The sequence below is a fragment of the Scardinius erythrophthalmus genome (assembly GCF_964197995.2).
Source record: "Scardinius erythrophthalmus genome assembly, chromosome: 17".
Classification (NCBI taxonomy): Eukaryota; Metazoa; Chordata; class Actinopteri; order Cypriniformes; family Leuciscidae; genus Scardinius; species Scardinius erythrophthalmus.
The window spans coordinates 22,731,037-22,748,572 of NC_138237.1; the positions used below are offsets into that span (position 1 = coordinate 22,731,037).

Sequence of the window (17,536 nt, forward strand, 5' to 3'; positions counted from 1 at the left end):
CTTTTATACTGTGAATTCGGACATACTTCTTTTGTCACATACTGTTTTTCGCCTACAACACAGTAGGGAAGTATGTGATTTCGGATGCAGCCCATGTCTGATTTTCCTCAGTTCAGTTCATCATTAGTTTCTAGTTCACACCTGTTCCCGTTAATCATCATTCCCTGTGTATTTAAGCCTTCTGTTCATTGTCTCTCGTTGACATTACGTTTGTTTGTGTAGTTTTCGTTCCTGGTTTTTATTAAAGCTATTTCTTAGTTCCCTGACACAGACAGAGTACAAGAGCACTTTATCCTAAAACGTGACAACAGCAACTGAGATTTCAGTGGGTAAATATCTGATGTCTACAGGTTTCTGTCTGCCCTTCTCTTCTCAGCAGGGATGCCACACAGACTGGCATTGGCTTCCTATGTAGTTCATGCATGTCTCCCCTTCCTTTTCACGTTTTTTTTTTTCCATTAAAACCTCGGAACATACTGCTCTAGCACATGCACAAAAGCTGAATGTATCAGGTTGGTTCATAAGTCTCTCTCTGTGTTGCCTTTGCAGTGTTTTGTAAGCATGTGCCCTCTATTATGACACTGTGTACCTAAACACATTTATTTTATCAGCTTGGTAGCAACCGGCAGCTTGTGTTCCCAGAGGCCAGATGAAGTCTGATATTTCATACATCACATCAGACAAAGCTTAATGCATCTCTTTGTCCCTTCATGACAATTATTAATGGACAAAGAAATATAACTAGTTTATTAATACCGGGGTCCACACCAAGGGACGATAATGTTGAAGTTGGATGGATTCTGATTAGCTGTCAATGTTTTGTTTTTTTTTATCATTCATCAAGTCATTACTGGGAATCGATAATGTTGAAGTTGGATGGATTCTGATTAGCTGTCAATGTTTTTTTTCATTCATCAATCATTACTGGGAATTTGTGCAAAGGATCGTAAGTGATTGGAGGAAATGCAACATCTGATAACGCATCCTTCAAAATAAGCCGAGTGAAGGATGCGAAAGGAAGGCTGACTTCCAAGGATCCTTCAAATGGAGACAGACTTCAACAGGGCTTAATGATGTGGCAGCCAAGATTGAATATCTATTCTCAGTTTAGTAACAAGACATTATGCTGTCAGCCTCCTCTAACATTGCCTGCATGCGTTAAAGACAAAAATTGGTAATATAACTGACTAGTGGGTTGTTGTATGTACGACAATGAACCACTTTACTTAATACTGTAGGCTTTTTGGAAAGCACAACCCCTTTGGTACGTGCTGTTCCACCACTCCTCCATCTGTTCACTCACTCTCCTCCTGACCTTTTCACTGGACTTTACCTGTCTTTTTATCTGCTCTTTCCGTCTCTGTTGGACCGTGTATGTCCCCCACTGCTCTGATGTACACTGTCCTGCTTTGATCTGAAACATTTCAAAATAAGGTGCATCTGTTGACTTCTGTCAAAAATGAGCTGCAGTCATTTCAACTGCGAGAAGTGGAAGGACGAGAGAGAGAGAGAGAGAGATGGAAAGAGTGCAACAAGAAGGCATAAAAACAGGACAGAAAATCAAGAGGTAAAATAAGAAAGAAAAATGATATGCGCCAATATCCACCGACACAGTACTGCAGCGAACATAATAGCTTCTAATTGAAATGCTGTTTATTTTCATCAGCTGTCTGTGCCAGAGAGGCTGGGACGCTACACTGCGCATCCTTCTGTCAGGAAGCGCACAATGAGCGTCCTGATTAACACGCCACTCGACTTAATGGTACTATGACACACAAAGAGTTCGAATCTAATCGTAGACAGCTGTTGAAATGCCTTCAGAATCTCAGGCCAATGCAAGCCACTGTCTGCACATGTACAAATAATAAAGACTTGTTTATGAATACAAATGGAGGAAATCTTTTAGATGTAGCAAATCTAGAGTATTCGTATTTTTACAGGTCTTATCCTAATGAAATATTTAAATTTGTTCTGATGAAATTGCACTCAACCCAGGATACAGTACGCACGTCCTGATTTGCAGAGTAAGACGCTTTCCTGGGTCCAGATATTTTGTTGATCCTGGAACAACATTTCTGTCCGATACATTTCCCTAACCTCCCAAAACCTAACCCTACCCATAAGTCATCCCTAAAATCAGGGGGAAATGATAGGTGAATAACACTGATGTAGAAGCAGCTAACCCTGCTTGTGAGCCAAAACTTGTCCCTCAAATCTGATTGGTTGATTGGAATGTTGTCACAGGATCAACAAAGAAGTTGATCTAGGAACATGTTGTACTTGGTGAAATCAGGTTCTGCCTACAGTACAGTATAATATGAATGTAAGGCCCTCTAGTGGTTATATTTCAATGATAAAAAGTGCTGTAAAAAATATGATGCATAAATTATTTTGTAGTATTTATTTTAATACTATATAGACAGACCATAATCATTGTAGCCAACAAGTATTTACATGACCAGGAAAAAAATAAATAAATAAATAAGAGGTTTAAAATAGTCAATGTGCTGAGGGCTTTTCATTAACCTCTGAGATCTGGGGCCTCCATTGCGTACGCACAAAACAGGCCATGAAAGAGGCATACGCCACTTCCAACGCATAAGTTGTGACTTATAAAAACAAACTTGACGGGAAAATTTTCGCACCTGCACGCAAACTCTGACCCATGCGTACGAACGTTTTGGAGACGGAGCAGTTTGGCGACACCGATGGTGAGCTGGAGTTAAATGTCTTTTTGGTCACTTTTAGACACAACATTTTAAGAAAATTATACATATACAGAAAGATAATACAAATATAATTTCACTCACCAAGCCAATCACATGAATCAAACATCCATTCATTCTAAATTAAATGTCCGCGCCAGCGAGCGTGTTGGGCCGTTTAGTGAAACTGACGCATAGGAGGTCTATTACCTAACCGGAGATGAAGGAAAACCGTAAATCTTCATTATGAATCCTAATCATAAATACAATGCATGTTCACAATAACAGTTTAAATAGATAAAAGAATGATTTCAACTGTCTTTTACTTCTGATATAAACATTTAGATTAAATATGCCATTCTCAACATTAAACACTTAAATTAGGCTACATGAAATCATTGCGAATAGCTTATGATAACAGCAGATTGAGAAAATACTTTCGTGCACTAAATGTACAGCAAGGCCTATCTGTTTCCATTAAAAATATAAATCAATTTAATACACGGTACTATGGTTATCCGGACCACACGTGACCACACGTAAATGTACTATACGGTTAACCTAACCCTCACAATATCCACCCTACCCAAATAGGTGTGGTCCGGATAACCATATAGCCTAGTTCCTAAAACACTATTTGGCCAGTGGAAAAGATTGAGAAAACTTTATCTGAAATGTATTTTACACTATTTGATTTATTTATTCAAAAACAAGGCAAGGATAGGCTACTAAATGATTTTTATCAATGTATGTGACGGCATATGTGGTATTTCGTGTATGAATATGCATATGCAAATGATATTCAGATGAGGATATGCATAGTAAAACTAGGCGTTGTAAGCTCCATATATGGTTATTTCGGGGAGGAGATGCATGTGCGCACAATATTTCGCTGACTGGGATTTATACAGGGAATTTTGCGCAGGTTCTGGCGACGAGCGGTTTTATAAGTCTGAATATTTTTTGCCGTAGGCCTACGCCATTTCTGACTTTCGGGCGCACGTTCACTTTTAGTAAGAATCTTACGCACAGTTTAATAAATGAGACCCCTGATCAGTCAAATAATGTGGTTGGACATTGGCTCTACAGGCTGTGCTGCATGTGAAACCGGTAATATCATGCAATCCATTTGACTGCTATGAAATAAAGAGCACTGCAGGGTTAAGTCAACATCCCTTTCAAGGAAAGTTTGTTCACTTGACGACCAAATTTGCAACACCCCAGGGTAGCTATTTCAGGCATTCAAGACCAACATCTATCTACTTGAATGGAGATATCCTGAAATCTCAAAACATGCTTACACACCGACATGTTTCAAATCAGAAACAAAATCTGACATAAGCTGTCCAATAAATGCTCTTTCTCTCATTCATAAGTAATAAGAGTGCATCGTCTTAAGTCTTTGGTTATGTGCAGTCCCTCTACTTCACAAATTCAGCTTAAAAACAAAACAGCCTAAAGTCTCATACAAGTAATGAAAGTGAAAAGTTGCATTAGTTTGCAGAGCAGGGTTCAGTTTGTGATAAGTCTAATTGCTTTTTTTAAATAACAGTTTTGCAACATGACAATGAGATTTCTCAGCAGCAGCAGCTGTCATTACGACTGTTCCTCTTTCACATACTGATTTTGAATTGTTGCTGTCTTTAGCCTAACTGCCTCCATCAGAAATGAGCTTCAATCATAATAGGGCCATGTGAAACTGAGGTGTAGAGGGAATTACATTTAACTAGATCACAATCACACACACAATAAGCTGGCAAACATACAGGCACACTTATTGTTGCATTTTAAAAGGTTATGAAAAAGAACAAAATGTGAAACAAATCTCAACATTTATTTCAGTAGAAAATCAAGTTCTTGTCTTCGCTATAAGTGGTGCAGTTGTGTAACTGTTTTTGTCCCTATGAAAGGATCTCAATCTTCCAGCTACACATTTATTTTTTATCAGACAAGCACAGCTCCTGTAGGAGATGGAGGGATAGAGAGAGGAAGTGGAGGAATGAGCAGTGATGTGGAAGAGGCTCTGTCTACTGAGGACCAGCAGTCAAAGGATAAATACAAAGTGTCAAGTGTACTAAAAGTGAGGATGAACTCTGCTTGAATATCAGAAGCTTAGTGAAAGCACTTAAAGTAGAGAACAGACTAAAATACAAAGAAATGAAAAAAAAGTATAATTTTTATATGAAGCCTGTATATATAATGCATTTTTAAATACTAAAATACCCCTGATAATATTTATTTCCTGTAATCACTACATTCACATTACAGCATAATATTTAACTATACCTAGTTATATCTTTAGAAAGTACAAGTTAGATGTATGCCTTTTAAATTTGTATAGGCTAATTAATGATACGTTTTAAAGGTGTAATCATGAAATACTAAGTTCTGTCATGAAACTCTAGATAGGGCAGGCTAATTGGTCCTTAACTCAATCTACTTGCAATCACATTATTCTCAATATTGCGCAGCTGATTGGTTCCTGCTGAATCAGTGGCCAATGAGCTCGCTGCTCAACCTTTAAATACTTGGTATACATTTGCTGTAGCAGTGCAGCGCACTTTCAGAAACCCTCCACCTTCCTTAACTCCACCTGTATCTGCTACGGCTAATTCATGTACGCTATATTGTACAGCAGTAGCATGTCTTACTTGCTCACAGCAGCATGTTGTGTATGAATTGACAGTAGCAAGTCCCGTACTTGCTCAGCAGCAGCAACAGCGTTGAAGATCTATTCCGCCACACCAAACATATCAACATTGGCATATCCATTTCCATGTCAAACACTCATGTTGCCATGATTGAAGTGTAATTTCTGCGCCACTAGAGTCACAAAACGGAACTTCAAAAGACATGTTTCAAACAGGTTTCCTGAACACTTCTCTCGGTTTAGTCAGTGTTTCTGTTTGGCTAGTTGAGTTTTGTTTTGAAAGCACCATAGGTCACTATGTTAAGACGGTATTTATCTACATATTATTTAAGTATAGTTGCTACTAGGAAAGTAAAAATCATTACAATAAATTAAGCACTTTATTTTAGTGTTATACTTTATTTGACTGAACTACAGTGTGTATTAATGGTGTCACGGTTCTGTGTTGTTTGAACTTTGTTTGCCGTTTTCCGCCTTAGTTTGTCACCATAGTTACTAATTTGATTTTGTCACTCTGTTCAGCTGTTCTGTCTGTTTGTCCTCGGATGGAGAGCCAGCGCGAGGTGTGACTGAGCCAGAGTGCACGTCTGATCAGGTGTGTGAGCCAGCCAGCCTTCGCTCCTCCCTCCCTCGGCTCCACCAGGGACCATCGAGCTTACGGCTCCACCGTGATCCCTTTGCCTACCGACTGGCTGGACTCTGGGATTACACCTGGCTTCCCCTGCTCCGGGCTTCTCCCACTATCTACACCACCTTGGTTTTATCAGTCGTCAGCCCTCCTGAATTTCCCTCCACTTGTCAGTGCGAGGTCACGCCTGTCACGGTTCTGTGTTGTTTGTCACCATAGTTACTAATTTGATTTTGTCATTCTGTTCAGCTATTTGTCCTAATCACCTTGTTTGATCTACTGTATGTATTTATGTCCTTGTGTTTCATTTGAGTTTTGTCTGGTCTCATCTATACTACGGTTGTGTTTCCTTGCCAGCCTTGAGTTTATATTACCCGGGGATACCATTAAAGACTGTTTGCATCTTATTTTCCATCGTCAAGCTTCCTCCTGCAACCATTTGTGACACTACACCTACCTTTATAATGTACTACATATACATATTTTCACATGAAAAAAAGAAAATATTTTGGGGACAACACTGGAAAGACAAAACAAATGATATAATAATAATTATAATTATTTTATTTATACTGTTTAATTATTGTTAATATTTTTATCAATTATTATTTTTATCATTATTTTGTGTTTTCTTTTTCCAGTGTTGTCCCCAAAATCCCTTTTTCCTTTCCTTATCACTATTTTTTATATATATATATTTAATATTTTATTGTCACAGTCATATTATATAAAAATAGCAAACAAAAAAAACTGCTTTACTAAAAATTGTCTTCTCAAATGCGTGGTTATAAGTGGTTATATAAGTGGTTATCCTGAGCAACATTTTAAATCATGCTAAATCTAAAAAAAATAAAAAATAAAAACATGCTACATTATCTCTTCCTCATGGCTAGAGTGAGAAAGTTGTTCCCAGTTTGGATTTGCAGAGCATAGCGTGTGACCAGCTTTACAGTGAGTAACGGATTATACTTTCATCACTGGAAACTGAGATGAATGACACCCAAAGAAACACCGGCAGCACTGAGCCACTTATTGAAACTGTCAGGATGTGCGGTCAGCTTATGTAATACTTCCATAATCCTTCGAAAATGACTTGCATAGAATACTTCCCAACCTCCTCTCGTGCAACCAAAGCGAAGCCACACAATATAAACATCACCTACAGCGCTCTGCATGTATTTTCAAAGCACATTTTGAATGGACCACATAGATTATTTAAAACAAGACGCCAGAGTTTTATGCATTATATTCATCTAGCCATAAAATACCTTTTATGTTGCTAACTAACAAGTAACACCATACAGAAACACTTAATTGTATGCAATTTAGCAACATGCATCAAAATACATCACAAACACAAATATTCTAAATTACAGTCAAATGAGAACTGAACTCACCAGAGTCTCCGAGGCATTTTGAAGGTAACGTGAAGTTAATGAGTCTCCAGTTCTTAGCAACAGTTGAAATAATAGACAGAACGAGAAGCACACACAGGCTACAGATTGCACAACCGCACTCTTAGGGTTTAGATGCTCCACAAGTACAAAGCACTACACTTTATCATGAGAGAGAGAGAGGGAGAGAGAAAGAGAAAGAGAGTGAGATGGAGGTAGGGAAGGGGGGGTTGAAATCCTCCCAGACACCCTAGTATCCCTGTCTGCTTTGTTCACTCATTCTGATTATGCGCACACACACACACACACACACACACACACACACACACACACACACACACACACACACACACACACACACACACACACACACACACACACACACACACACACACAGATATGTCAGCAGGTTTGGGGAAGAAGGAAATGAATAGACTGATGTAACACACATTACACAAACTGACGTGAGCTTCTGAATAAATAATATGGCATCAAAGGGTGAATATTTAACATACTTTAATATTTAATATGTGACTCGTGTCAATAAATTTTGAGCAAAACTAACATCAAGACACACAGACACAATAACACGCATTGTGACACCAAAACCTCCTATCAGAGAGCAGATCTGACATGTCTGACATGCACGTCAAGCGCTCTTAGACTTACTTCATGTGTCAAATTCACTTATGTGTGTCTGTACTAATATAACTTGACTGACAGGCATGTCAACACAGAGGTTCAAAAATAGGAAAGAAGAAAGCATTTCAACACTGAAAAAAAAACATCTTAGTATTGCAAAAGGCATTATGAATAGCATATCTTTATAGTGCATTATATATATGCATAATTAATAGAAAGAAAAAGAAAAAAGAAAATACTTTGGGGAAAACAGGTTTATCAGTTTTAAATAATAAAAAAATAAAAAATAAACAACAAACAGCAATAAAATTTATTATTATTTTTAAATTATATTGTTTAATTATATTATTTAACTATTATGATTTTTTTATGACTGTTTTCTTTTTCCACATTTCCCAAATATGTCATTTTTCCTTTTGCTTTTTGTATTTTCATTATAGCAAATTAATATTATTATTATTAATTAAAATATCAAACAAATCTGCTTTACTAAAAATTGTATTCTCAAATGCATGCCATCAGAACATTATAATGTGACTGACATGCACGTCAACACAGAGGTTCATAAATACACAGATCATCCCTTGAAGACGTGCTTAAGGTGGTAAAAGCAAATGATCTTGACACCATGTGTGACCTTCACATGTTGCCATGCATGTTCCAAATCAGAGCAAATGTAGCGAACAGCTTGTAAATGATTTCCTGATATCACATTGTACATAAAATCTATTAATAAACAGAGCGTGCAAATTTTTGTTTTTCACATACTGGTTCTCTTGTTAGCTTATCATGCTTAAATGACACTTGCAAACAAGCTAACACGTGTGGTCTGCATTGCGTACGCGCAAACCTCCCCATCCTGCCAATGCGTGAAACATATGTGTGTGTATGCACAGACGAACGCTCGTCCACACCCTTCCAAGCAGAACTGAACATTGGGTGATTGGTTAGATGTGGAGATCCCACCTGTTACCTCTCCATCTGGTTGCTAGCATGATCCATCACATTAGATTGTGGCTTTCAAAGTTAGTCAGCATTTCTAAAAATACCAGCACATAACAAACCTCCATCCAATATTTTCAGTGGTGGTCTTTTGCATAGGATGGATACTCATTGTTTTTGCACAAGGCCTCTTAAAGCTAGGGTAGGCTTTCTTTTTTTTTTTTTTTTATAAATTATTTTTGTTATACTGGTTGAAACTGTATTCTCATCCTGATAGCAATCAATAATAGCAATGGTCTATATATATATATATATATATATATATATATATATATATATATATATATATATATATATATATATATACATTTATCTTCTGTGGAGGTCTCAGGACCAAAAAATCTCTGTCCAATCATTGAATACGGTCCGAATGCAATGATACGATGTCCTACCTGCCTGTCAACATATGTATTTCCATACCTCCACGTGCAGACATCACAAGTCGAGAGTTGTAGACAGACAGTCAGAGAGCACCATAAATGAACAGCAGCCACCTTTTAGAGCTCTTCCTGAACCAAAACAGCGAGTTTATGCTGCGTTCACGCCATATCGTAACCCTAATAAAGACACAGACACCCGTGACGTTCTACCCAGAGCTTTTCACGTCCTCAGAATCAGATTTATTCTATGTCAACACTATCAACGCCTAAATTAATCTGCAGCAGTCAGGTGGTACAAGTAAGAGCTCTGTAATTTGTTTACATTCATTATTATTGTAATGTTATGTGCTTTGAGACATGAGGTAAATTAACGCCGTCTCTCGTCTTGTGACGCTTTGCAGACTCTGCTGTGTGCGTTCATGTGTTTTGAAGGAGGCGTGGTTTTGGAGAGCACTCTGAAGGGAGGGTGGGATCTCATGCTTTCAATGCTAGCTTGCTATTGCTAGCCGCTCCGAAATTGCCTACCCTACCGTTAACTAGCTTCCTAAAAGACCTCTGCAGTCAACCAGTTTCACAAGAAACACCATGTTGATTGACCAGTGTCAAACACAAAGCTTTTGATGTTGAGCAGAATGGATATGATGGTCTTCCAGTCTAACCAGTATAAACCAGCAAGTCTAAGGCTAATATATTTAAAATGAATTAGTATCGTCGATTTTGGAAATGTAATTGTTCATGCACCCCCCCCCCCCCCCTACTATTTTTACAATTCAAACAATTAATTGTAGTTTTTAATGTTTTAATTGTATTTATTTAGACAAAAAAGTATAGAATTTAAATATTGGCTTTTTATCTGTTATCTGCCATAGCATGAAGATAATTATTGGCTTGACTGTGGTAGAAAATACTAAAATTACAATAATGAACTTGCAGTTATTTGTGTCATTCTTCATTATGTTTAAAAAAAATTAGTCCTTTAGGGTTTGCTAATTCAGATAAATTATATAATACTAGATGGTCTACAGACATTAAAGGACCCTAGTTTTCTCCTTGCCAATGGGATATCTAAAAATAGATCCGTGGTCCACAACATCCTTCAAACACTTACAAATACAATGGAAATATTAATGACCCTCGCCTTTCATCAATTCACCTCAAAGCAAACCATGAATTGGCCCTGTGAAGGCCGATATCAGGCAGAACTGTATAATTTCCATGTTTGTGATCTGCAGTCACGACCCTATTCAGGGTTACTCTCAAAAAGAGCGAAGCTTCTTTCCACTCTGATGCTCTGAACACTTAGCAAAACCACTTCTTCATGGCCTTTCAGGATCTTAAAGCTCTGTTTGTTTGTTTGTTTGTTTGTGTGCGTATGTGTGTGTGTGAGGATGATAACACTAGAGTTGCATGCGTGCCATGCACCCATGAATAATATGCCAAACCCTGTAAATGAGCGGATGGATGGTAAGCAAGTGGAAGACAAATTTAAAAATATGGCAAGACAGGACAGATTAACCCTTTTGACCCTACATGACAAAACATGAGTGTATATGAGAGACATGATAAGACTGAAAGTATTTTATGGAGCCCTATGGAAGATGTCACAAATTTCAGGATGAAAACTTGATGTTAAATGAAAGTAAATCTGTGTTAAAGGGAAAAACAGGTTAAAATTAACCTGCAACCGCTTGAAAGGGTTAAAAGTAATGACGTAAAAAACTACTGATTCTTTATGATTGTAATGCATCTTGAAATATGAAATTGTGCTACGATTTGATACAATCTGATTTGATCAACAGTTAACCACAGTCTTGAAACTTTCGGAATAAACTGTGTTCTTCAATAAAACTAATAAGAGATTTTTTTTTTATTAAATATTTTACTTATTTGAAAGTTTACTTGATTGTGTGTTTTTTTTCATAGTCCGATTCAAATGACTAATTGAATCAACCAAACTGAATTGGTCAATAATTAACATCTGATTTACTCACTGAACCACAAGTCATTACTTTTGGTCAACTTCAACTCGAAAAGAACTGAGAACTAATACTTTATAATCCACGACTGGTGGTTCACATGATAAAGTGTTTAACATACACATTTGCATAAGAGTTTTGTTGAGATATTGGAAAACATTGCAAGGAGAGACATTCCCGTAAATAAATGGGCCACTTTGTGAAACAAAAAAAGGTTGATCTAAATCCTAAAAGAGGCCAAAAGATGCATAGTTTATGTCTGCTGAAAGACAAAAGGGTAAAAAGCCACAAACAGATACTGCTTTTCGCACAGGAACTAACCATTTGGTCACGCAAACCTATATACGCAGCACTGCCTGCAGTTCACTTCAGGTCTCTCATTTACCTCTTTTCATGAAACAGATAGTAGGAGGATATAGGATATAGGAGGACACAGGGCTGTCAGGTTTTGTGGGAGATGGAGAAGAGACAGAGGGGGTCAGCGGTACAGACAGTACTCACCGAGCTCGAAGGGCGCTAATGGTAGACTTGTCAACCCTGCATTTGAAGAGAAAAGACAAGAAAGCAATTTAGTATCAAGGAACAAATGTAGATGGCTGTAATTTGCTCAGCTAAACCCGTCAGCTGACCTGGCAGGATAGAAGAAACAAAAGGGGTCATAAAAGAGGGGTGAAATTTCTGTAATGTATCATCCCTGTGTGTTTTTATTTCTTGACACAGCTAGGTGAGCTTAATGCCCAATTAATGTTGACATGCAGGAAAGGTCACCCACCAGCACTGACAGACCACAATATCACATCAAAACATAACAGGGTTGACTCAGACTGTGTGGAAGGGTGTGGCCGTTTATTTTTATCCAGCTTGTTTTTGATATTTCACACATTTGTGTGTCACACACACCTTTTCCTTGTAGCATTAGGGTGAAGTTAGTATTATATTAGACTTTTTTTTTTATCTTTGAAGCATTTTCTGATTCACAAAAACATCGATTATCTATACATCAGAATAAATCAGGTTTAAAATTCTGTCATTATTAATTACTCAACCTCATGTTGTTCCAAACCCATAAAACTTTCGTTCATCTTTGGAACACAAATGAAGATCTTTTAAATTAAATCTGAGAGCTTTCTGTCCCTCCATTGACAGATACGCAACTACCACTTTGACGCTTCAAAAAGTTCATAAAGAGATCGTAAAACTAACTCATGAATCAATCAGCTCTTTATTTGATATACATATTTAATTTAGGCTTTTATTCACATTTAAACATTGATCAGTCAACATAAACAGAAGCTCAATCAAACCTGTTTGATGCGCAAGAACAAACCTCATTGGTTCTTGCTGAAGCTCAAACGTGCTGTGTAACACGAGAATGAAACTCATTGGTTCTCGCATAATCAAGCGAACATGGTTGAACCTCTGTTTACCACAGCTGATTTTTGGGTGAACTGTGCCTTTAACATAAGTTCTTTTTCATAAGTAAATTTTAAGTAAAAAAAGCATGCAGTTAAATTTACAGTGATGCATTTATAACGGCCAATCCATAAATATTTCAAATACTCACTGTTTCAACAGTAAAGCCACACGACTTTTAGTGTGAAGAAATCGCTTACTAACCTTTCTGTGTAACAATCCAGTTTTACAATTTCCTTGCCATTACAATCTAACATTGTAAACCCTGAAATTATTGTAAAAATGCAACAAGTTTTAAAAGAACAATTCATTTAAGTGACTTAGGTTTCTGCTTTTAAATGCTAACCCCATTTACTTCCATTGTAAGAGTCTCACTATAACCTTGATTTCAAAATGAGTTAGTTGAGAGAGTTGAAATGACTAATTTATTGTGTTGAACCTCTAATAGAGGCAATCTTTGACATTTCTAACCATGTGATCGGTTGTGTGCACCAGTCTGTGAGGGCGCTGCTGTCAACTCCCATTACTGCAAGTAACTGCAGTTATTGTGTCTTATTTTCTTTATTATATCAGACTGATTCCCTAAAACACACAATGACAGGGAATGAAACATCCCATTCAGTGAGATGATTTAGTGAAACAATTTGTTTGCCACTTGGTATGACATTTTGCAAAGACATTCATACATTTTTAGGCAGAATTTAAATGTCCAAAGTGTCCAAATACAAGCAAATTGAGACTATGGTAGCCAACAGACCCTCATTATGTGGTTCAAATGTCAAAGAAAAAAAGAGATGCCTTGGAGCATCAGACTCAGATAGGTTATAATAAAAGAATGTCAATGAGTCAAAGTGTGTAACAGATGGAAAACACACAGCTGCATGAGCATGGCGTCTTACTGGTGCCGTGAAGCAAAGCAGAAAATCCATCATTTCACTGTCCACTACAGTGAGGGAACATTCAAAGCTTAAATGTGTAAAAATCTGATTAAATGCAGTGTAGCCTAAGTGTATCTTATACACGGTTTACTCAGAAGGGAGTCAGCATCTCTTACGATTTATGTGTGTGTGTGACCGTGAGAGGTTACTGTTGAGGTGTCACTATTAAACGTGTGGCTATATGGGGACTGGGTGTGGTGGAGAAGTGGGTAATTGTGAGAGAGGAAGGGTGTGGACGTGTATGTGTGTGTGTGTGTGTGTGTGTGTGTGCACATGCAACAAAATTTCCCACAGCAAAAAGCTGACACATATTAAGTTCTCATTTGTTTGCAACACTAGTCCATTAGTACAGCATTTTATATTCAGTAATACACTTCATAATATATCGACGTATATGTGATCAGATATGGTACTGCATGAGTAATATATTGCAGATATATGTACTCATGCAACATAATCACAAATATATAGAGAAATATATAATATAATATATTTCTTATATTTTTGAATTATCTACATTATAAATGTTTCATATTTTCAAGCTAGTTGTCAATAGCACAAGCACACCTGTGTGTACTTAAGTATTTAGCCAAGAGAGTATCACTGTGCTGAGGAGTGCACAGTCATTACTTTTAAAATATGGTAATTATAGTCTTATCAGTCTTCGGCCAATCATCAACCGAACCACAGTTGTGAGATTTTGCGCTCCTGCAAGGGTAAACAAACCCAGTCCTCAGCCTAATACAAAGCTGAACACATAAGCCTCAGCCTAAACCTAACGATCAACATAAGGTTATGTTTAAATCTAGATGTAGACCCAATCCTAAATCCGTTTGTATGTTATCACACTGTAGTGAACATATCAAACCACAAAAATGGTAAAAAAAGGCCTTAAAAATAGCCTTGAAAGGAAACTTCAGATAGAGATGAAGTCATATAGAGGAGGAAGAGAGAAAGTAAAACAAGAGTGCTGAAAGCTGTAAAAGCTTCAGTGGAGAGCTGAAGCTGTAGCATCATAAATAAAGCATTCACTTGCTCTGACCCCTCATAACCACTGCCTTCATATTCACCGTTTCCCTGTATGGTGACATTCACACACAAACAAAGAAAGCACGCGCAACAGCCTGTAATGATGAACATCCACCTACAAAACAAAATCACAAACTCACACTCAACTACCCCACACTTACCCAACATGTGTGAGATCAAGGTTTCAAGAGGTAAACCAGAAAGGAAATGTGAATAGCTTTCAATCAAGACAACAGTGAGAAACAATCCACTCTAATACATGACTGCTTATAAATGATTTAGCATTATGGAAATATTCAGCATCTCAATCAGAGCTGCATAATATAGAAGCACAGCTGGTCCATGTATTTTTATTTTTGTCCATACAATCTAAGTCAATGGGGTTCAAGTTTTGGACCCCATTGACTTTCATTGTATGAAAAAAAAAAAAAAAAAAAAAAGTTTACATGGAATAGAGGTGAAATTTCAGACTAATGTGTCTCTATTGCAACTTTTGAAAAGTCTGTACGAGTGAACAGTGAAGAAAACCAACACTTGAATGAGAATTTGAACAATGGGCAATGCCCTCTGATACATCTGCATACATGCAGCTATTACTATCAACTATTACGACACTCCTAATATCTACTTAAATTTGTTATGTCACATAGAACTATTACAAATCAATATTGTGACTGTAAATTACAGCACATTCCATCATGTGAGAGTGCAAATGAATGCAGATTAAAAACAGCCCATGCAAGCATGCTGACGACCATAAATAAACACCAGTGAGCACATCACGGACCCTCTCACACACAGGGCATCTGGCAGACATTTCCACACAGCTGACAGCTGATGCTGTTCCACATGAGCAACGTACCATCCAAATCCACCGAAGGATACGCTCCTCTTCCTCCTCAGCATGGTCCCTCTTTATTCGCCTGACTCCAATTCGTCTTCTTCTCCCTCCACACTCTCTCTCTTGTATCGTCCCTCTGTGCTTGTGTTTCAGTATCTCACAATCACTCTTTTTGTTTCCTCACTCTCTCGTGTGCATCTCTCTCTCTCTCTCTCTCTCTCTGAAATGATTTCATTCCCCACCCTCTTTCTCACCCTTTATGTGACAGTTTGGGGTTCTCTTCTCGCACCTGCTGTGTCACTCCCTCTCACTTCAGCACACAACTTCACACGCTAAGAGTTGAAGAGAGGAGGGGGAAGGAAGGAGTGGCTGAAAGCAATATTTTTTTAAAAATCTCATTCTCTAGAGACCCTCTGGGCCTTATGTCTGCTGGAATATAAAACATGAGATATGGCTGCCTGATAAAGCCTTGTAAGTGAAAGTGATTTTAAAAATAATACAATAGACCTATATTACAATTTCTTGCTTTTTAATCTGTTAGCTGTCTTTAAATGTTTTATGCCTGCTGCAACCCAGCAAATTCAATTATACATCTTGTTCTAAATGAATAATAGGATAGAAGATTGCATAGAGAAGGATTGCGAATACTGAAGGGTGTATTAAATTAAACGGATTATAAATTTTGATAGATCTATTCTGCATTTGTTCTCACAGTACAAGATTATCATAAAAAGACTAGCAGTGATGTAATAAGTGGCCATTAAAAAGCAGCAATTGTGTCTAGTTTTACACTAATACGCCCTCTCCTGGCAAGATTAATTAAGATCAACGGATCTTACACATCTTGCAGTTCACTAAATAAATCAGCCAGCCACTGAAAAGTTGAGGCTTTCAGAGGGGATCATTTAAGACGTCAGGCTTTTAATTTATGTGTTTGTACGTAATGTAACCATTATGATCCCTAAAAAAAACCGTTCTGGAAATTATTTTTCACAGCATTGTTAAAAAATATGGGCATTTTAAATTGTCTTTTTGTCGTGCATTAATTGTGTCTTTTAAATTAATATACACAAAATGTTTTGTGTGTAGATCCATTGGAAACAAGAAAGACAATTTCCGCTGCGAGCAGGGTTCGAACCTGCGCGGGGAGACCCCATTGGATTTCAAGTCCAACGCCTTAACCACTCGGCCATCGCAGCTTACCGCCAAGCCACAATCGTATGGTATAGAACCTTCGATGGTAGCGCGGCCTCACTTTATTTACTTGGTGGCTCACTTTTTAAATGTCTTCCTTTTTTCATGCGTTCGTGAAAAGAATACCGCAAATTAACAAACATAGATAATCTTAATGTTGAACGAGATGCACTTTTAATAAACCCGGAAGTAAGCATCACTCTGGCTTCCTCCACAAAAACGGATTTTTTTCCTGGGCTTTTAGATAAATGTACAAAATAATTATGACCCAAAAATGCCGCTAGATGGCGCCACTATATGCATTAAAAAACAGCATTTTGCAGTTTGTTTTGTAATAGTCTACTCTTGTTGCTTTAGTCTAATCAGGGCTATCTAAGACCAATCACGTGCTTTTAAAGTATAAATGCTTCCCGGTAAAAGTTCCGTTTTGTTGTTCTTTTTAAGTGCTGCATAAAATACATTTTGCAATAAATGCCCTACGGGAATCCCCTAAAAGCAGTGGCGTTTTCTTGCGGAGGCCAAGGGAAGCCAGGCTTCCTCACTTTTTCAGAATATAATCGTCATTTAATAAACACTTTTGTTTTCACAGTTTACGCAATCCTTCTGTCATCTCCTCATCGTCTCTCTTCGTTCATTACTGAGTGTTTTATGATGTGTAAAACAGCGCCCCTATAAAAGTGACATGGTGAATGAGCGTTGAAAACATGGTACTGCACCCTGTGTCTGTGAGGAGGCCAGGCTGAG

General features: G+C 37.6%; 1 protein-coding gene across 3 annotated transcripts in view; it reads right to left on the reverse strand.

The window, feature by feature from the left end:
• Positions 1 to 15,932, reverse strand: part of rap1gap2b (RAP1 GTPase activating protein 2b) — a 40,515-nt gene extending 24,583 nt beyond the window's left edge. For 2 of the 3 annotated variants that reach the window (XR_014031897.1, XM_081390191.1), the window contains exons 1-2: positions 15,620 to 15,912; positions 11,879 to 11,914 (exon numbers count right to left, since the gene is read on the reverse strand). Coding sequence is in view for 2 of the 3 variants with exons in the window: in XM_081390191.1 (XP_081246317.1) it covers positions 11,879 to 11,914; positions 15,620 to 15,663 (80 nt within the window). In the remaining variant the exon portion in view is untranslated. Of the gene's footprint in view, positions 1 to 11,878; positions 11,915 to 15,619 lie in introns of all 3 variants that reach the window. The other variant, XM_081390192.1, reaches the window with a different exon arrangement.
• Positions 15,933 to 17,536: the final 1,604 nt, after the last annotated feature.